Here is a 22,970-nt window from a genome sequence, read left to right as displayed (position 1 = left end):
ATGACAAGAGTGTTTTAGATAACCAGTGGAATGATACACAGATTGGTCCCAAGCCTACAGCAGGATCCATTACTGCAAAGCCCTGCGCTCTTCCATGTTACATTATTTTCAAATTATACTTCACATAGATACAGGAGTCAGCATTAGCAAATCCCGGAGCAGGATTGGGACCAAACCAGCAAATTACCAATTTTACCAGACTGAAGTTAAAGTTCCAGTGGGTCAGCTGCCTCCCAACAAGATCTGCCAGTTTCCCTGGATGCCCAGTGAAAGCTTGTTTTAACTACCAAATGCTGCTAAACTAGCATGTGGCTTCAATGCGACTGTGGAGAGATCTTGCTGGAAGATTTCACATGAAAAGCTGCACATTTTTGAATACAGGCAAAAAGAAGTAGGTGACTTATGTGAAAAGTGCTCTTCCAGACAACAGAATTGTTGTCTAAAATTGAGAGAGTTTTCATTACAGTGCTGACCACCTGCCTAACAGATGTAAAATTATTTGTTTCCACAACGTAATACAGTTAATTTATTGTCAAGTGAAGTGACTCAGCATTCATGTCATCTGCTGATGCCTGATCCACAATATGGCCTTTGAAACAAACAAAGAATTGTAAGGTAATGATGTTAATTATTATGGGTTATTACAAAAGCATTAATTTTATATTAAGCTTTTTCTTTTATTTTTTCAAAAAAAAGTTGACAGGTTCTACTCCTTCCAATAGATTTTAAAGTGTTAAATGATCCAGTTGTACTATTAGAAACAAACAAAAAGAGATTCTAACTCACCAGGCACAGTACATCTCTCCTTGCTGTAGTTGACGAGATAAAAATGCTGCACATAAAATTAGAGCACTTTTTTCATCTCCATCAGACTCTAGGTTACAGATCATTTCTAGGGCATCTTTGCAATCTACTGCTGCGATCTGGAGAGGAAAAATACAAGATCACTGAAGACTGACTAGATGGTTTTGTTTTCAATCATGTGGTAATATGGTGCTCTGTGGAAAAGCAGGAATAAGGAATTTAATGAACATTTTCAAACATCTTATTTTTCAATTAATTACTTAAAGCAATTCAAGAACTTCTGGACAGAACAAGCATGTCAAAATACTGGATTTGCCTAACGTAAAAGGAAAGTTGTACACCGGTAAAATGGATAGAAGCATGTAACTGAAAGATATTGTAAGACTTAATGTTTGTGTGTCTATAGTACCATTCATCCAAAGAACCATTACCTAAATTGGCCAGCAGGATGGAAAATACAAGTTTAAAAGTTAAGTAACTGCACGTATTCTAATTAATAAATAAAGTACATATTCCTGTCACACATTACAAAAATGAACATGGCCTCTTTATCATCATAATTTATAAATGATAAACAGAGGGGCCTAACTGAGATCGAAGCAGTATACAGAAACATCATAAGAAATAGTCTCATCTCTGAAGAGCTTACAATTAAAACAGACAAGAAGAAAAAGGATAGAAGAAAGCGAGTACTATTTCCCCCATTTTACAGATGGGAACTGAAGCACAGAGAGTTCAAGTATCTTGTGCATTAACACAGGAAAGCTGTGGCAGAGCCCAGAACTGAATCTGTATGCTAGCCGTAAGACCATATATTTTTTTTTTTTTTAAATAAAACGATTTCCAATTACAGTTTTACAGAGAGCCTTAAAATGAGCAATTTGGGGGGAGGGGGGAGTTGCATACGACATTTTATATACTGTTTTTAAGCAAGGGATTTCTTTTCTATAGGAAAGCCATCATCATCATAAATACTGCAGTTCCTATAGAAAAAAATCACAAACTAAAAGTAATGTTTACTCACCTCCTCCATTAGCTTTTCATTTGGTGTTCCTGAACAAAGACAGACCAGGTAGGTTTGCTTAAAACTGCCTTTGGTGCCGATTTCTGGGTGGTCAGAGCACAACTTTGCCAGGGAAGTTGCTTGAGTCAACTGCTTTGCTTTCATTAAATGCTTTATTCGCATATCCAGCAAAATGGGGCCTTCAAACACTAAAAATTCATTCACTTAAAAGAAAAACAAGACAAAATGTTACATATAAATATTTCATGAAGTGTTATGCAGTTAACAGATGGAATTTAATCATATTCATATGTAACATTTAAACAGAGTAAAAGGGCACAAAAGATAGGGAGCACCAGAAAAAATGTTTTTTCTAATACCTTGCTTTTTGTACTGTTCATTTAACCTGTCACTGGTCGCACTACATTTCAGGCAGGAAATCTAAAATGTTCTCAGAGGTTAAAGAATTTCTCAAAATTAATAAACTGAAATGTGTTTGGAACTAAAAGCTTGTATTTTCTATTAGCATTTCTGCCACCAATAACATGCTTTGTCATCTTGCTAAAATGCCCTCTAATGACTTGTTCAAGGAAATGAAAATGTTGGTTGAGCGTTCATAGTTTAGGATGAATCTAGATTTCCTATTTTCTACCCATCTCTAATTTTTAATCATTCCACTTTATTTCCAAAATGGGATGTGTATTTTAAAGTATGAAGTTGACAATTAGGAAAGTGTAGCATTAATCATATGCATATGCTCCTTAAATAAACAAAATTATATTTTCCCCAGTCTTGTAATTTTTTGGCGCAAATGTTCTTGGCAACAGTATGTTTTCACAAAACCACATTTCAGAGATGCAGTTCTTTAAGCATTCAGTTTTAGTTTACAGGCATACTCTAGCAAGTTATTTAAGAATAGGAAGGGTTCAAGCTTGACAAGCCAGTTTCACAGGAATGGTCTTGAGAGCCACCTATTGTTCTAAAATTCTGGAACATTATCAAAGTCTTCTGGTATTACAGAGAAAGAGAGGGAAATGGGAAGGTGGGTGGAAGGTGTGAGTAGAAGAGAAAAGGAGCAGAGAAGAGATGGAGTGTGACTGGGTTATAGGGGATGTAAAAGTGGGGGATGTACTTTTTCATCTGCAAATTTTACTACCTACTTACTCACCCTAGTTTCTAGATCATTAATATATATAATAAACAACACATGACCTAGTATGGAACCTTGGGGCATCGCACTGTTAACCTTTTGTCACAATGAATACTGATCATTTAATCCTACTCTTTGCTTTGTCTCCCCTAGCCAGTTTCTGGTCCATTGCAATAATTTGCCTCCCACTCTATGGTCACTTGACTTCTTTAGTAGCCTCTTGTGTGGGACCTTGTCAAGGCCTTTTGGAAGTCTAAATTATGTCAACCAATTTTCCTTTACTCACTATTTTCCTTTGCAGAAACCTTGCTGGTTAGACCCTCCCAAATCATGATCTTCCATATGTTTTGTTATTCTCTTTTTAATTACAATTTCAACCAGTTTGCCAGGTATTGATCCATGGCCACGGCTCCTAGGCACTACAGTAATACAAATAAATAAAAAAATAAGTCTTACTGGTCTATAATTCCCTGGATCTCCTCCAAGAGCCTTCATTAAATATAAGTACAATATTCGCTACCCTTCAATTCACAGTCTACAACACAAAGTGCGTCCACATACGGGAGTTGTATCAATTTCACTAAATTAGTTTCTAAACCAATTTAGTTAAATAGATACAATTTTCTCATTTAAGGGTGAAGCCAATCTTACTTTATGCAGAATCAAAACAAAGTGCATTGAATTATGTCTTGTAGATGATAACCTAGAATTGAATATATATTATACATTCAAAGATTTGTTAAATCTTACAATGGGACATTTCCTTTTTAAAACAGAAGAAATGCTCCTTCAATGTCCATTTTTCAAGTATCTTATCAAAGACATTCATGTTCTTCCCAACCCACAAATGACCCAGTGACTAATTACATTTGTTCGTTTTTATCCTTGCTTTTTCACCCACAGGTCCCAATAATTCTTTAAACTGCCACGTTTACTGTTTCAGCTAGTCTGCCTTGCATAAACATTGGAACATGTTCTGTTATCTCTGAAATATGATATAAGATGACCTCGGACTTAAAACTACACTTCTAACTCATGAGTCTTCCCTCTAATCCATATGATATTAAAATTACTATATTTAATATTTTAATGCCAAGTTTTTGGCCTTGCTCTTCCACTTACAGGCCCCAATAATCCTTTAAACTGCCGTGTTTACTGTTTCAGCTAGTCTGCCAGGCATAAATATTGGAATATTTTCTGTTATCTCTGAAATAAGATATAAGAAGGTCTCAGACTTAAGACTACAGTTCTAACTCATGTGATACCTACACCCTCAAGTGATATTGATATTACTACAGTTAAAATTTTAATGTTAAGCTTTATTTTGCACTTCCAAATACAGTAATTTCATTTCAATTTTGCTTATTCTGTGATCAGGATCTGAACCTGTATTAAATTAGTATATTCCAAGACAAAACTCAGTAAAGACGGAGTTAAAGGTGAGAATACAAGTCAGTAATTTATGGGGGGGAAGGGGGAAATCTTAAGAGTACAGTAGTTATCAAAAAAACCAAACATCACAGACCTATTAAATTCAGAGGTTAAAATAAAAAAAATATATGAATGCACGGAAGTTATTAGCTAAGGTACCATAACAACCTTAACTCTGCCCCAGGACCAATGCCTCAAGAAAAGCTAGAAAAATCTTGAATGCACAATTTCAACGCAAACAGGTTCATCTCTTGGTCCACAAAAACTAGCATGCCTTAGCAGAATGAGCAATAGCTTACCAATATCTTGATTTATTGAAAAATATTAAGTATAATTACTCTCCACTGTTCATTAAGGTTTATGAACTACCAAAGCCTGAAGAAGATCTGACCCAGACCTGAAGAAGAGCTCTGAGTAAGCTTGAAAGCTTGTCTCTCTTACCAACAGAAGTTGCTCCAATAAAAGATATTAACCTCACCAACCTTGTCTCTCTAATATCCTGGGACCAACATGGCTACAACACCACTGCACACAAAATCTAGCATACAAAGTCCAGATCATGACATTATAACATTTACATGGGGGGTAAGGGGAAGTGAGCAGAAGCCCTGGGCCTAATGTGGACTATACCAAGGTCACTGGGACTGAGGGACCAGCGAATTCTGTGGGATACTGGGAGCCAGGGAACCTATGGAACCTTACAGAATTTAGGAGTTTTCCATAGTCCCTTATTCAGCAGGCTTCAAGAGTCAGCTTCCCATTGTTCCCTCCTGCTGATCAGATCACTGGCCCTAATGCAGACGGTAGTAAGTCAGCAAGAGCCAAAGTGAACTTTTACTAGGGTCCACAGCAGCACCTGTGGATTTAAAAAAATGCCACAAGGCAAATCTTGGATTAGTAACAGAAATCAAGGTATGAAACCTATGAGAGCAAATGAAGCTGGAGAGTATGAGTCAGGTGACTTGGAGAAGGCATCTGGGAAGTCAAAAAGGCTGCAGAATTTAACAATGGCCAGGATGAAGGCTGTGGGCTTGAGAATTTTGTAGGCACTCATGCCAGGGTGAGGAAGCAGATTTCCGGTGGGCTATTGGAGCTTTTGTTGTAGCCCAGCTAACTATGCTGCGTTCTGATGAAGCACTGGGCTGTCACCTCCCCACTGTTCATTTGTAAAATATGGTAGAAGACTGTAAATACCAAAGCACTGTAGTGTCCTTTAAATAAGGTAATTCTGTAGTGTTGCTTACAGAAGTAATGGATTCAATTCTCATTTTTCCTTGATCCCCATAACTTCTTCCTGACCTCAAAGTTGTGCCAGTGCTATGGAGAAAAACGTTGCCACATATAGCCCCCCGTGCCACGTATAAGAGAAAGTTCCTCTAGTGATAGCTTCTCCTGAAGCCAAGAGCAGACATATGCGGGGAGTGAACACTGCACTGACACAGATCCCTTTTGGGTGAAAAAAGAGCAACCTAGAAGCAAGTAGGCAGATCTTGCTACTGGTAGCTGAGGGAATGACGGAGCAAAGTGACTAATTCATAATCATAAGTAATTTATTTTGCTAATTTAGCTTTTTACTGCTTGCTGAGTACACGCAAGCTAATAGAAGGTCTGTTATTAAACTACTGAATCAATATTTTTGCACTCAACTCTGTGGACTGATCATAAGCAGTTTCTTCATTTAGTTCATATCCAGTATTTGAACTGTTTTGATTAGTCAGGTAAGTTGTACGTGGGCATTTCTGTTTCCTGACTAGATGAACATAGGAAATACATCCAGATAAAACACAAACGTCTATTTCCTTATATATCTGCATATGTGACTTTGAAATTTGCTTTCTGGAAATATTTGGCAAGATTTGATCATGTAAACATCTGAAGAAAAGGTTGCAAACAAAGCCAAAGAAAATGTTGAAGTCTGATTTATTTGCATTAGTTTCTTGCATTATTAGGCCAGAGCACAGCTACCGAGAGTAGTCAAAGTCCCCTTGAGCCAAGGGCTCATCAGGCTGACATGGTTAAGACACGAGAGACAAGGTTGGTGAGGTCATATCTTTTATTGGACCAACTTCTGTTGGTGAGAGAGACAAGCTTTCAAGCCACACAGACCTCTTCTTCAGGTCTGGGAAACAACTACACTGCATGGTTACGGCACATCAGTTTCATAGCCAACTGTACATAAGAGAATGATGTGGCCATCTTTGACGTCCTAATCTCATGAATCAGATACCTACACTTTGCAACTGGGTGAACTGGATGTGGCATTTCAGTAGGAGATCAAATGAGACTTGAACCCACAGCCTTCAGATTTGTAGTTGAGCACCATAACCGCTTAGCCACCACACCTCATGGTAAGAACAGTTGAATGTTATTTTATTTTGTGAAAAACAAATCAATATGGTAAGCCTCATTACAACTTAGTTTACACATTTGAAGAAACAAGGCAAGAGGCTTTCTTTAAAGTAAGCTCAGGACTCCAGCCTTTTAAAAATTAACTGGAGCCAGGCTCACCATTCTGTCATATCTAAGTCATTTGGCAAATGTGCCTTGCAATCTCAAAATTGGTATCAGCATCAAATTTAATCAAGATCTTTCAATTAAACCTCATATGAAGTTTCTAAGACAAACGATTTGTGAGACACATGGCAAAAAAGTATTAGAAGAATTTTCAAAATACAATAATCCCATATTTTTTTCAAAAGTTCAAATCTCTCAAGAACTTCCATGAATATTCTCAAATTTAGCAACAATTCTCCTAATGCCATGGAGCACACATGCAAATCTGAAATGTAAAGAACCTTTGAGGATTTTAGAGTGGGGGACAAAATTGCTTAAATAGAAAGTGAGCCACAGTCTTAACTACAGAAAGGCTACAAGTGAACATAATAGATTGGCTTTGACTTTATAATGGAGAGAGAGAGAGAGAGAGAGAGAGAGAGTCAGAGAGAACATGCAAACAATACAAACACTATGTGTTATTAGCAGGTGTATCGTGTGAACAAAATACGAATCCCTGCCACAAAGTGTGTCTAATTTTAAAAAGACCAAGTGAATCAATCAGTGGATGTTTCCAATGTTATACAGGTCATTTAACATTTAAAAGATGAAAATTAGCATAAAATTCACTTTTCAACAAATCTGATTCACAGTGCTACCTATAGCATAGCTGTAACCTATTACTGTACCAATAAATGTGAAATCCAAAAGCCCATCTAATGGAGCTACAGCGCATATTTACAGGTAACAGAAGTCGAGTTTTTCTATCCCAGTGTCTGAACTGCAAAAAAGGAAGACTTTACTGCATAACCATAGCTAAAATAGGTATTGAAGCAGCAGCCAGAAAAATCCATTCACCTTAAACCTGTTCAGGGTTCTCAAATGCCATACTAATGCTTACAGTTTTTGGTTTTTAAAAAAATATATTTGTATTTCAAATACAGTCCCAGTTCTCAGGAAAGATTCAAATCACTGCAATCACTTAAATCTGTAGTGTGTTAGTAGTGGTTTCTTAAATGTGTTTTTTTAAGCATAGATGGAGGTAAAGGTTTCAGTTTTCTATTAAACATATGGCAGTCAAAAATTATAGTTGTGTCTTTGGTTTACTTACATACGGACAATTTATTTAAGTACATCCGGATTGGCCACCTGAGTACCTACTTTTACCCTATCAGAAAAAAGCCTGGTTACAAATCCCACACAACAGAGTTTATAAAGGAAATGGCAAAAGATCTTCAACTACAGCAACACTATATACAAAGCAGTAATGTTGTAGCACTATTTGTATATTTGTTAAGAAAGTGAATTCATTAAATAATTGGAGAGGCTTATTTTTTCCTTAAGCCATTGTAAATTTACCTTTATCCTCATCCAGTGGTTCCTGGGAAAGAATACTGCACAGCACTGGATTCTTCCACACCCCCTTCTCTTGAGTAAGTGTAGCTAAAAAATGCAATTCACAGCTACCGTTCTCCATCAACTTTTCATGAGCCACCTAAAGAAAAGTGTTAGATATTTCACGACTATGGCAATGACAAACGACATAAAACCATATGCACTCAGATTTTTTTTAAACTTAAGAGGAAAACTTCAAAAGTAAAACTTGTCCCTTTTTGTAAAACGTCAATTCTAAAAGACTTAATACAGTAAGTAATTTCTAATCCCTATATGTAGACTATTTAAAGTTTCAGTTTAAGTACAGTAAGTGTTATAATGTCCACCTTGTACATTAGTATAATTTTGATAGGCTTCAAAATAGAATTTTTTTTGTATTGGGATTCTAGCACTACTATACCTATTGAACAACTGGGATGCGGTCTTTAAAATAATCAAGGTCATCATCATACCACCATGAAGTAACCCTTTTGAATAACAAAATACTCTTAAATGCATTGGTAAAAATACATGTTGACAGGTGGCAGTCTTTTGTAATATGGTTTGTAATTTACAAAAATTCAATTAGAAAAGGCTAGCTATTTCAGCAGGTCACAGAACACTGGGCTTATTAAGAGGAACACACATCTTCCTTTGAGCATCCCTTGAAGTATTTCTCAACAAATGGGACCAGAGGTTCATTTTGTTTTCACCCTAACAAACTTTGACTACAAAGCTGGCATATCAACTATTTCATACAGAAAGATGTGATTGACAACTTAATTACCTAACAGCACAAAGAACTTCCAGCTGACTGACTTTCTCCCACAGGAAACAAGCATAGAGTTAATCTTAATTCGTGTGACTCAATGTTCCCAGGTTCCTAAACTGTTTTTTAAAAGCTGGTGATCCCATCTTTTCTTAGTATTTTTCTTTATACAAGAAAAACTCTCACCTGTACAAAGGCTTGAAACTCTTTCCATTGATTTTCTGGTAATTCAAGAGGCAGACAAAATAAAAGTTCAACACAGCTTCTGAAAGTCAAACAAGAGCATTAATTCACATGGCTTTTAATGCATTAAAAAAACCACTACACCCAACTTGTCTTTCAAGTGTCTAACAAAGAGCCATTATCTATTATTCTGCTTAAAATCCACAAAAAATCCTACAAATATATAGCTTATTTATTTATTTATTAAATATATATAAAAAATAAAAAGGGCATCTATTCAAGGGTGTAGGTGCTTTGCCAGAAATTATAACAAATAACTATCTGCAGAACATCCAACTCCCCAACTATACACAAATCAGATTTCCCTCAAAAGTCCAACCCTGCACCAGTCCAGGTAAATAGATGTGCCTTGCAGTGTGCCCTGGAGGTCAACAGACTCTGCCTATTTCAAACTAAGAATGGGTGCTTCTGTCAATCACAACTGAGAGAGAGTAGCACTGGGAGAGAAGCAGTCTCCCAACTAGCAAGGTCTCAAGTCCTATGAATCAAACCCAACTCTTAAATTCAGGCCAGAAATGATCAGGTAGCCAGTGCAAATGGCTTAAAAATAAGTTATCTACACACAGTATCCAAATAATTGAAAATATACTTACAGTGCTAAGCGCTCAAGCACAAAGGCTACTTTTTCACACTCAGAGGTAAGGTAAGGTCGTGCTTTCACGTAGCTTCGGATTGCCACTGTGTATACCTGCAACAATGGCAAAGGATCTTCCGATGTCTTCCACTTTTCTGCATATTCTAGAAGTGTCTGTTTAGAAGGCAGAACATAAAGTGATCACAAAATATATTCAACAATAGTGATTCCCAGATTTCTATCTTCTTCCTCCTTAGCTAGTCCATCTGTATGTTCTTGGTATGATAAGGTATGAGTTCCCAAAACTTTCCAATTAAATAATGCTTTCTTTAGGCCTTCAGCAAGAGGTTTTTATGAAAACTTATCTGGAACTCAAAATTATGCTTATCCGAAGAAATAAAAATTGACTCGACTTTGACCTTCTCCCTCTCCTCATCCTCCTCAATCCATATACTACAGTCTGGCAACATTTTAAAACTTGAATATTCAAGGCCAACATTTTAAAATGTAGATGTCTAAAGCTAAACAGCAAATCCATATTTGGGAATGTATACGGGCAGCCAGATTTTCGGGGTGTGTGCAGAACTATGGGTCTGAAAGTTCACTTATTCAGAAGCCTAGATGATGGGGTGGGTATCTAAGGCAACTAAATCTGGAAATTTTAGCCGTTTCCTTACTTTCCCTACCCTGAGAGAGCTGTTTCTCAGGAGTCTGCATCCTCTCTTCTGCCCATTTACCTGTGCCATTTAACAGAAACACTGTCTGTCCTAGAAGGAAAGCTGACTTGACAACATGGATTCTAAAAATATAATGCATGAATCCCATGACATTAGCCAACCAGGATTCAAATTCACTTCCTATTTGACACAGGAATACTTACAATACTCTCTAAACAGGATCTATTGCAGTGATGCCCACCGAAGTCTGAAGAGAGGGTGAAACAAAAGAAGAGGCATAACTACCCCTTTCATATCAATTAGGGTTTGTGGCCTCTGCGATTCTACAGCTGCAGCATTTGGTATTTTCCCAAGATGCTACGGAATTCAGAATTTTTGTAGCGGAATTTGCCATTTTACTGCAGCCAGGCACGCAAACTTTTGTTTTATAATTCTGTATCCTGCCAAGACCTGCCTCCAGCTGCCTGTGGCTATCTGGCTTTCCATAGAAGGGAGAAAATCATTGGATTACAATGCACTGTTACCCCAGGCATCCAATCTGTACAATGGCTCTGGAAAAAATAATATATGATCCTGTAATTAAAGACTGCATCATAATTCATTTGCACAAGGGGACCAAATTATGATTGCATGGGCAACTGTAAATCTGGCTTTCCTAACTTCCATGTGCCTGCCTTTATAACCTAAACAACATTTTAACATGGTTTTATTTTTAAAGGACAAAGGTAAAAATATTTTTATTATATACAATTGTAATGACTTCCCCATCATGGACCATCAACAGGGTTTGAAATCTGCGCCTTTAGCACTGCAGCACACAGACTGCTACCACTTGAACTACAGGACTAACCTCATCAGCTGGCAGCAAGAGAAGGCTGTTATTCCAAAGAGGAGATGGGTTGCTAGCACCATGTGCTGGTTCCACAGGGTGGTTGCGGAGGGGAGCTCAACCCATCGCTCCTTTGCCACCCTGGGACATGGGGGCTCCTGTCCCACATGGCCCCCTACAGGTGCAAAAATAGGCTGCTGGGGAGTCTGTGCTGAATCTGGGGGGTTTATGGGTGGAACCAGATTTGTGTATCTCTTCCCAACCCCCGGATTTGGAGGTGCTCCTGCCCCATCTGGTGTCCGCTGGAGATGGTGATAGGAAACTGGGCTCTAAGTTCAGGGGGAACCAAGCTTGGCTCTGTCTTACCCCAATACTGTTACAAATGCTCTGGCAGCTTTCTAGGTGTTCTCAGTGTTGAAGCTGCTGCTTTGGGAGCTGTGCAGCATTAGCCTAGCCTAAGTGTGCCCTGTGATTTGGGAAAGCTGCTAGAAGTTTCCTGACACACAGAGAAGGGAAATGGTGATTTATTTATTTTTTAACCCTCTCCAACTAAACTAAACCTCAATGGAATTTCATGGGACAAAGAAAAGGCACTGCTATAGCGTCAGAGGATTCGCCCTGCAGAATATCAAAGGTCTGCTGTACACAATTGATAGAGCTTCTCAAACAAAAGTACACAAAAATCCTTATAATGGAAAATGTAGGCAACTAAAACATAGGGGCTGCTACCATCTCCCTCTATAATTAAAGGATTCAGAAGAAAGCTTGAAAAGTTTTAGCACACAGATTTTTATTTTAAAGCTTATTTACATGTGATTTAGTGGCTCACTATATCCGCTGAGTGTTTCTGAGATGGCAAAAGCTTAACAGTAATTACCATTTGAACATTTAAAAATCTGTCTAGTCAACCAAACATTTTTAATGAAACCACCAGAATTTCATTAACATTAGATTCACAGACTTTAATGCTAGAAGAGACTGTTGTGATTGTCTAGACCAGGGGTTCTCCACAAAGTTATTACATGGGGGGTCGCAAGCTGTCAGCCTCTACCCCAAACCCCGCTTTGCCTCCCACATTTATAATGGTGTTAAATATATTAAAAAAGTGTTTTTAATTTATATGGGGAAGAGGGGTCGTACTCAGAGGCTTGCTATGTGAAAGGGGTCACCAGTACAAAAGTTTGAGAACCACTGGTCTAGTCTGACCTGTACAACACAGGCCATGGGAGACTTCCCCGAATTAATGCCTGCTTCAAGTCCACTAACTGTGCTTGTATTTTGATTCAAAGTTTCTCCTCCACAACCACTAGTAAATTCTTCTAATGATGACTTACTCTCTCTGTTAAAATATTGCACCTTATTTCTAGTCAATTTGTCTAGCTTCTACCGCCAGCAACTGGTTCTTGTTATGGGTGTACTAGACTGAAGAGCCCTCTATATTAGATTTCTGTTCCCCAAGGAGGTACTTCTAGACTATGATCAAGTCATCTCTTAACCTTCTCTTGGATATGCTAAATAGACTCTGGGAAATAAGTCTCTCACTATAAGGTGCGTTTTCCAACCTATTAGTCATTCTTGTAGCTCTTTGAACTCTCTCCAATTTTTCAACATCCTTCTTGAACTGCAGACACCAGAACTGGACACAATATTCCAGTAGTTGTCGCACCAGTGCCAAAAAAAGAGGGAATATAACCTCTCTGCTCCTACTCAATATTTCCCTGTTTATATATATCCGAGAATTGCATTGGCCAGTTTGGTTACAGTGTTGCATTGGAAGCTCCTTGTCAGCGGATTATTCACCAAGACCCACAAGTCTTCTTCAGCATCACTTCTTCTCAGGATAGAATCCCCCTTCCTGTCCTTACACATTTGGCTTTACTGAAGCAGAGTTTGCCAGTGCCAATCAATCAGTCCAGATTGCTCTGCATCTGTGACTTGTTCTCTACACTACTTACTATTCTACCTATCTTTGTGTCATCTGAGAACTTTATCTTTAATGATTTTGTGTTTTTCCAAGCAGGGCCGGCTCCAGGGTTTTGGCCGCCCCAAGCAGCCAAAAAAAAAAAAAAAAAAAACACAAAAAACAAACAAACAAACAAAAAAAAGCTGCGATCGCGATCTGCGGCGGCAATTCGGCGGGAGGTCCTTCGCTCTGAGCGGGAGTGAGGGACCGTCCGCCGAATTGCCACCAAATAGCTGGATGTGCCGCACCTCTCCAGAGTGGCCGCCCCAAGCACCTGCTTGCCAGGCTCGTGCCTGGAGCCGGCCCTGTTTCCAAGTCAAATGATAAAAATATTGACTAGCACAAGGCCAAAACCCTGTCCTTGGGGGACCCCATTAGAAACTCAGCCACTCAATGATTCTGTATTTATAATTACATTCCGAGAAACTATAATTTAACTAATTTTGAATATATTTAATGTGTGCCATGTTGATTTTGTATCGTTCTAGTTTATTGATTAAAGTGTCATGCAAGAACAAGTCAAACGCCTTATAGAAATCTAAATATATTACATCAAACACTATTATCAATCAACTATGTAGTCTCACTAAAATAGATCAAATTAGTTTGACAAGACTTATTTCTATAAACCCATGTTAACTGGCATTAATTCTATTACCCTCCTTTAATTCTTTATCAGTCAGGTCTCGTATCAGCCATTCCATTATTTTGCCCAGGATTAAAGTTAGGCTGACAGGCTTATAATTATCCAGGTCATCCCATTTACCCTTTTAAAAATACTGGCACAACATTAGCTCTCTTCCAGTGCTCTGGAACTTCTCCCATGTTTCAGGACTTATTGAAAATCAACATTACTAGCCGCAAGACCTCCGAGGTCAGCTCTTTTAAAACTCCTAGATGCAAGTGACGTGGACCGGATATTTAAAAAATGTCTATCATCACCCTTTGTTCTGTTGGTGTGGGAAATATGTTATCATAATTATATGATAGGAAAACATCACCTGCTTCCTCCCCCTCCATACAGAACAGAAATAGTTAATAACAATAATGCTGAAAAAGCAGAAATGGTCAACAATTCTACAATGTCCAGGTAGTAATGGGCCAATTCCATTGTTTGTATAAAAAATGAAAGGAATACTCTTTTAAAAACTCCTTTTTATTGTCTTCAACTCTGCTGGCCACAGATTTCCCTTTTAGTCCTTTACCAATTTTCTATGCTTCCTAGCATCTAACCTATACTATCAATTCCCCTTTTTCCCCATTTGTTTTATATTATTTACACACACACACACACACACACTTTTATCTCCCCTTTACACCACGCTGTTATTTTAAACCAATGTAGCCTTTTCTTTCTTTACTGGCTTTTTGGGCATCTAGTAAAATGTTCTTAAAGAGCTCCTAATTATCATTCGCAGTTTACAGTTTAAATTCTCTCTCCCAGCTGATTCAGCTCATAATTATTTTCAACTTTGTGCAATTAGCGCTTTTAAAGCACCAAGTATGTATATTACTGTTTTGACTTTATTTTGTTTGCAAATAAATTTATTCTAACCTGATTTTTAGTTCAGAGATCAATTAGTCTGTATTTGTCAACGTTTGGTCTGATATAGACTGCCTCGTGCTGGATGATGGAGATACGAAAAAGTCATCTGCAATTTCTAGGAATTCCAAGGATGTTTGAGTACTTGCAGCATGAAACCTCCAGTATATACATCATTCAGACTGAAGTTCTCCATTATAACAGATTGTTTTCCTACACATAAAGCTAGATGTTCAGAGAACTGTCCAACCTGATGTATAGTGTGATTTAGTGGTCCAAAGCAGACATCATCTAGTACCCCATGTTATGTGCAGAACATTAATCCATAAGAATACAAGATCATTTTCTTCTGAGTTATCAGTGACTCAGAAACAGGCAATGCCATTTTTGATAGAATGTCACTCCACCTTCCCTTTTGCCTACTCGATCTTTCCTAAATAAGTTATAACCAGTGATTTTTAACATTCCAATCACGTGCGTCTTCCCATCAGGTTTCAGTAATACCAACTACATTGAATTTATGCTCATAAATGAGCAATTCCATTTCCTTGTTTAGTACCCAGACTCTTGGCATTGGTGTATAGGCAAATATAGAATTTCTTCTTTTCAAGTGCCTTGATTAATTTTACTCCTGACATTTTGATTTTGTGCTAAATGAGTGCCTCTTTATTCCTCTTGCCTTTCTCCACCAAACTGGAAGACTGGCAGTGGTGAGGCAGCAAGGAAAGGCTGCTGTGGTGGGGAGCTGCCAGAGCCTTTCCAAGCTGCCTCCCCTACCAGAGGCTTTCACAGACACATGTAACTACACATTGTAGTATGGATGCAGCTTGCTTTTTATTGCTGCTGCCAGTAGTGTGCAGTGTAAATGTACCTTATGTCAAGATTTAAATGTTAAAAAAAAAATTCTACCACTACCCCAGAACACTATTCCACAATGTAACAAGTCCCATTTTAAAGATTCCTTGATATTTAGCCTCGTCTGTGAAACTATACTAGCTGTGCAGAATAGTTTTCTGTGACCAGTGTATGAGAAACAAAATGCCTTTACCCATTTTAAAGCTAGTTGGAGTTTGTGAGTAGTAACTGCCACAACCATAGGTTAGTTTTAACTTAATTTTCATTGCTTGTCAATTTGTCACTAGTTTAAAAATGATTATAGCCTTTAGAGAAATATAATTACACCAATAGATGGAATTAAATAGAGATACTAGTTAGTGCTATTGTGTAGTAGGACAGATACTCAATATCTTGAAAGAACTGTATATAGTTACCACTGACTTCCTATTGTCCGATTTTGACATCTCCCCACTTCAGCTTTGCCAGAACTGACACCATTCTTCTGAAATTTCTTATATACTCAACCAGAATTTTTTAAAAAATAATTGGACTAAACACTAAGATTTGGCAGTTTAAAAAAAGTGAAATATTTCAGACTTTTTTCCAATAAAAATATCACCACAAAAAAATGAGTTGGCCTAGAAACTCCTCATTTGGTTTGTCATCTGAACAGTTTTTGGAAGGTTGGGTTTGCAAGTTATTCATTCACACCATGAGTAGTTCCATTGATTACAGTGGGAGTATTCACAATAGTAAACTTAGGCACATGTGTAAGCATCTGCAGGATCAGGACCTTATCTAGGAGTTTATTATCTGAGAACTGCAAGCTCTATGCAGGCTAACTGGATCATACCCCCATTATACCAGAGCATCTCCTGCGTATTTAAAAATAGAAATATGAGACTTCCTTGCCAACCTGGAGGAGAAATAGGTTTATCGTTTAAGTTTTTTAGTTTTATTTGCTTGTTTATATTTAAGAGAGAGTGGGTGTATTGTGTGTTTTAAAATAAATCTAACATACTAATCATTTTTCATAAGTAATGACTATCTTAATGAAGTTTTATGCTTGGGACATACTGTGACCTACAACCTAAAGACTTCATACTCTCTGGCTTTGTCTAGACTAGGATTTAAAAGGTGTGCTAGAACATGTTAACTTTTAAAAAATCTAGTGTACACAAAGCAGACAAGTGAAAACTTAAGCTCCTCCCAAGCTTTAATTCGACTAGTTAGTTAAAATCTACATTACCCTGTCTACATTAGACTCTTAGAAGGTGTTAGCTAGCTAATGTGTTCTAGCAATATACTGTTACATTCTAGTTTGGACAGCCTATTAAGCTCTGTCTCTACTAATGTGAAAAGCTTATTTAAAACTGTTTTTCAACTAAGGGCTCATCCAGACTACAAATAGAACCAGGAAACTGTTTTCAACACAGCTCTCCTCATCTAGTGACAATATGGTTGCAATTTGTATACTATAAACTGCAGTGTCCCTCTTTTTTTTTTTTTTTTTTTTTAAAAAGGTGATGGGAGTAATTGTATTGAAATTTGTTACCTTGGCTATTTCAAGTGTAGCATAAAATGGCCCTAGAACAATTTAACAGTTTGAAGCAGAACAGGGCTAAACTATGCTGCTTAACCTAGAGCCCTATCATGCTAGGGGACCAAAACTTAAGAACTGTTTTAGCTCGAATAGAGTTTTAAATGTAGGTTTGTAGGAGCTGGATTTTATAATGTACTATGAGAATTAATGTATGATTTAATTTCATTCTGTCAGCCACCCCTTTTGAATAGCAGAAAGGAATGACAGACCAGAACAATCCTTATGAGTGATTATGGTCACCCTTTTGTTTTAGAATAAGTTATAAAGCTACTATGGTTTCCTATATGTATTACAAATTAGGAAGTAAGAGACAGGATTCTCTATTGTATCTATGTTAAGAAGATTAGAGGAATGTTGAGGGTCTGAAGCCCCAATGTGAATTGTTTTAGTTATAAGATTTAGCAAGGCTTAATTTACAATGTATTCTGCTGAATATGCAATACTGCGGTCTGTATACCTTTGAAGGTTTCTGTAAGAGATTGTTTGTGTGAATGAGGAATGCATGCATCAGAAAAAGATGAAGTGTGAAAGCCATCACAAATGTCCAGATGGTCAAGAAGAAGTGAGAGACTTGGAAAGACCAGGAGACAATCAGAAAACATCCATTGTATCCGATGTTACAATATGTTAGCAGCATTGACACTAAGACCTAGTCTTTACGGGTCTTTATTGCAATGCAATAAATGGAAATGCAAACCGTATGTCCCTCATTCTTTGAGCCAACAGACAGCAGTGTTTGTTACATTACAGGCACCCCCGAAGGCGAGACAACAAATAAGAGATAACGATGGGAAGCCCGACAATAATCATCAAATGAGAACACCACTTAAGGACTAATGATTACAGAATGACATTGCAAAATGCATGAACTCAAATGGGAATTTACAACTATAAAACTGGGGTGTTTTGCCATGGAACTCTGGGTTCAGTCCTGCAAAGCCTGGGAGCATCGGATCGCGACTGACAGAACCCAGCTCCACACTCGTGCTCAATCTAACTGGCCATTAGACTGACTCGAGCTACAACAGACTGGTAACTATGAACATCACTGGCATGACTATGTGTGTATGTGTGTGTGTCTAAAAAGCGTATGCTAACTGTGGTATTCTCAATAAATGCTGTGTATTTACCTTCCTCTATAAAGATCCCATGTGCTTTGTATGAGCATAACAGGTTCCCTAACACTGGCAATAAAGACCCGTAAAGACTAGGTCTTAGTGTTCTTCCACCATTTATTTAAAAGGGAATGAAAAATGTAATTTCTACTCTGCCTACAGTAGTAGAGATTCATTGCTCCAGAACGTGGCATTTCCCCACTAGAAGAGTGAAACGGAGTTGGATTGTATCTGTTTCACTCTACTGCTGCTACTTTGGAGAGTTGTACTGTTGTGGAAGCACTACTGGACACAGTATGATAGGCACAACGAGAGAGTTGGAGAGTAAATAAAGCAGAAGGGAAGAGAGAAAGGCTAAGTAAGCAGGAGGGAGGAGCCAGGCAAGATGATACAATTGTAATGAACATCTATTTTGGGGTCTGAATTTAGTCCTTGGATAGTTTTATGACTAACGTGGCTATGCCTACTAATATTGGAATAACCAAAGCTCACGCTTCAACATCTTGAAAGAAGCAGAATTCAGGAAAGGAATTTTTCCTTCCTCTTCCCAACCACCCTCATTTAACCAAAAACAAGTGGTCAGATGCACTATGGTTTTTGATTGGCTTTGCTATAACTGATCTGTTTAAATATTTTTTAGAGGTAAGATATCAGCTCATAAGGACAAATGGTCTGGAAATGCAAACCGTATGTCCCTCATTCTTTGAGCCAACAGACAGCAGTGTTTGTAAGAGAGTGAGAGGGAGGAAGGGAACCACCACTGGAGTTTTTCACTCTTTACCTGGAAATAGGAGTAGTATTAATAGACTACAGTATAAGGGGGGGCTTAACCTCTAGCATCCCTCCAAAAATAGGATACTGCCATATTGGTCTCTGAGAATTGACAAGTTTTGCAGAATTAACTACCTTCTTTTTACTAGATATGTTGGTCTCTCCAAGTTAATGGTGAAGCACAACAATGAGACGCTATGAGATACCTTGGACAAGCAGCAGCATTACTGTTCCTGTCTGTGAATACAGGACTTGTCATTGTGGCACCTTTCACAGCGAATTAGGTTCTTATTAAAACATTTTTTCTTAAAAACTGTAATGACAATGCATTTTATTCTTGAGAATGTCACTGAAGGAAAAACGTTTACTCTAATGTGCCTTCTCTTTTATTCTTCTGCACTGGAACTAACAAACATATGCTGAGCAACACTATACCTTTCAGTCCCAACTTAACATCACCGTTTTGCTTGTTTTATTATCTCCTAAATAAAGCAATAATCCTCAGACAGTCAAGACTATTTTTAAAGTTATGAATGGTGGAGCAAAGGACTGGTGACCTTATGAGGTAAAAGGGGACAAAATGGTGTTTAAGTTCAACATAGTTAATTTTGCACATTTTCTTAAATTGATTTATTTTTAAGAATCACATGCTACACAAGACTTTTCCTTAGATATAATGGTACATGACATACTGTACCAGGTCCATCAAATTAGTGATGGATATTTAAAGATGGGATTGTCAAAATGGACTTTGAATTTCCTCTTTTATTAGTTCATAACAATTCATAGAATTCTCCTTTTATACGAAAGGAAATGTTTATATGGAAGCTAATAGGGCACGTACTATCTATGGTAATGGGGTCAAAAAGTGAATTCTGAATTTACTTATGCAGTATTTAACAAGTTACACACACAGCAGAATGGCTACAGGCTAGGCAAGGTGATATTTAGACATGTTTTGGTTCATATGTTGGGAAAGCTCTGATGTATTTATAAATTAAATAATTTCCTCAACTGCTTTTCTCAGGCATGTAATTACATATTTAGGAAGCATACCATATTCATTAAAGACACTTACGAAACTTCATGGATAAAGTTACTCATATAGCGTAGCTGACATTTAAATCTAGACCTGACATTTATCCTGGACCTTTAATTTGAATTAGTTTTTCAAAACAGACTATTTTATAGACCTAATTCATTCTCCCCCCCCCCCCCCGCTCCCCCTTTAAGATCTAATTCATTTGGGCTACACAAGTGAAAACACACAAATGAAAAAATTATACAGATTCAAAAACTGAGAAATGTCAAGGCTAATGTTTATTTTTATTCAAATGAAAAAACCCCCACCACCACGAAGTTTCAACTGAGTGTGAGGTTTTACAATATTATAAATGTTGGAAAATGAGGGGGGGGGGGAGCATTACTGAAAATGCCTGCATATCTTTTGTAAAAAAAACAACCAACTAACAGTATTTACAATGATGTATTATCACTGATCAATAAAACAAGCAGAAACTGGGGTTGTGGAATTAAATTTCAGATGCTATACAGAGGTTTAGGAGAAGTTGATCAACCCAGCTCCCTTTTCTTGGTACAAAATGGAAACAAGAACAAAAATGTATTCGTCAGTAAACGGAGGCCAGATATAAACTACAGATCTATATCGGTATAACTATGTCACTCAGGGGTGTGAAAAATCCACACCCAAGCCACACAGTTATATCAACCTAACCCTCCATGTAGACTGCGATTTGTCGACAGGAGAGCTTCTCCCATTGACATAATCCATCTCCCTGGGAGGTGCTAGCTATGTTAATGGGAGAAACTATCCCATTGATTAGGGCTTGTCTACACTACCCGCCAGATCGGCGGGCAGTGATTGATCCAGCGGGGGTCGATATATCGCTGAGCGCTCTCCCGTCGACTCCGGTACTCCACCAGAACGAGAAGCGTAAGCGGAGTCGACGGGAGAGCATCAGCTGTTGACTTACCTCAGCGAAGACACCGCGGTAAGTAGATCTAAGTACGTCGACTTCAGCTATGCTATTCACGTAGCTGAGGTTGCGTATCTTAGATAGACCTCGCGTGGTAGTGTAGACAAGCCCTTAGTAGCGTCTTCATTAAAGTGCTACAATGGTACAGCTTTGCTGCTGTAGCACTGTACATGAAGACAAGCCCTAAGTTTCCCTAATTCTCAAAATAAGTATGAGAGAAAAATGTGAGATCTGGCAAATTCACTGTGGTTTGCTCAGTGAATCACATTTCTCTCTTCTCCCTCACCCACTGTGAAACTATCATCACATTTACCAACCTGCTAAAAGCATCCAGCATTATTTACATCTAGTACTGCTCAAGTTAACACACTGCAATGCTTTCCATGCATCAGTCTCAAGCTATCAAATACCGCATGCCAAATATATTAGCAATATTTCTTTGACCTTACAGCCACACTTTTGAAATCTAGATATGCTTGGTAAAGCCCATCTAAATCACTGATGTCCACCTTGCATGTATGACCATGAAGAGATGGGCTTTTGTTTCCACCCATCAAGTCTCATGCAGATACCCTCCTCTCCCTAAGAAGGATAGGCTTTTCACCAACCAAGGTATCCTGGTCCGAGTACAGGTACAATCAATTTTGCTGAATGTGGGATTAAAACAGCATTTTATTTCAGCTATACAACTTGTGAAAGGAAAAATACTAGGATATATAGCAAGTAGATTTACATTGTGTAAACTGACAAGTGTTGCATGTATGAACTTCACTACAGAAAATGAATCTTTAAACAGATATTCCTGAACATTCTCTGCATTTATCTACTGCAGGCTTTGAGTAAATCAGAATGTTTACATGAAGGCTTGAAGGGATACACAAGATCCATTGTAGGATGCATAGCTGGAAGATGATTAGGCTCATGAGATTTGTAGTGCTATTCCACTTTCAAAATGGTTTATTAGAAGGCACAGAATACAGATCAACATTATTTGCTCAAAATTACAGTGTTGCAGTATTGAAGTTGTAGTTAAGGTCAAAAGCACCATTCCATACTAAAACCCTCTTTTCAGTTATTTCCCCCGCCCCCCTCCTTTGGGGCAGAAATTTCTTATGCTTTGCCTCAGTCCAGAAGATGTGAAGATTTTTGTTGGCTGCAAAAACAAAACAGATTAATTTGGCCACTTGAGTTAATAAACTATAAAGAAACCACAAACATGTATTATACTTTAATAGTTAATGGCTTTTGTGAATTCAGACAAAATGGTTTTGTTTTGTAACTATAAACGTGGTATATATGTTATATTTAAGAAATATAATCGCTATACTTTTCAGATGTGAAAATCGGAAAGTGGACTGAATATGCAGTGTCTAATTTTCTGAAACAATTCAAGCAGAGATCCTCCATACCCATCAGCCTTCCCTCCCTCCCCCTTTTGTACACTGAAATCAGATTACCAAGTGGCAAACCGGGACGGCATATCTAATGGATCCTGCAGGGTCAGTCCTGGGTCCAGTACCATTCAATAGTTTCATTAATGACTTGGATAATAGAGTGGCGGATATGCATATAAAATTTGCAGATGACACCAAGCTGGGAGGGTTGCTAGCACTCTGGAGGACAGGATTAGATCCAAAACAACCGTGGCAAATTGGAGAATTGGGCTGAATTCAACAAGATGAAATTCAATAAAGATAAGTGCAAAGTACTTCACTTAGTTAGGAAGGGGGGGGAAAAAAATCAAATGTACAACTACAAAATGGGGAGTAACTGGCTAGAAAGTAGTGCCGCTGA

At 37.9% G+C, this 22,970-nt stretch overlaps 1 protein-coding gene across 1 annotated transcript in view; it reads right to left on the bottom strand.

Annotated features, from left to right (window-relative positions):
- The window catches only part of ZNF292 (zinc finger protein 292), a 61,851-nt gene that overhangs the window by 12,725 nt on the left and 26,156 nt on the right, over positions 1-22,970 (bottom strand). The window contains exons 2-6 of the mRNA XM_065401580.1: positions 9,861-10,015; positions 9,211-9,289; positions 8,241-8,376; positions 1,829-2,031; positions 787-923 (exon numbers count right to left, since the gene is read on the bottom strand). Coding sequence (XP_065257652.1) covers positions 787-923; positions 1,829-2,031; positions 8,241-8,376; positions 9,211-9,289; positions 9,861-10,015 — 710 coding nt within the window. The remainder of the gene's footprint in view (positions 1-786; positions 924-1,828; positions 2,032-8,240; positions 8,377-9,210; positions 9,290-9,860; positions 10,016-22,970) is intronic.

This window comes from Emys orbicularis, chromosome 3 (assembly GCF_028017835.1).
Source record: "Emys orbicularis isolate rEmyOrb1 chromosome 3, rEmyOrb1.hap1, whole genome shotgun sequence".
NCBI classification, from domain to species: Eukaryota; Metazoa; Chordata; order Testudines; family Emydidae; genus Emys; species Emys orbicularis.
Note: the sequence above shows the minus strand (reverse complement) of the source record. Positions and strands in the feature narration are given on the sequence as shown.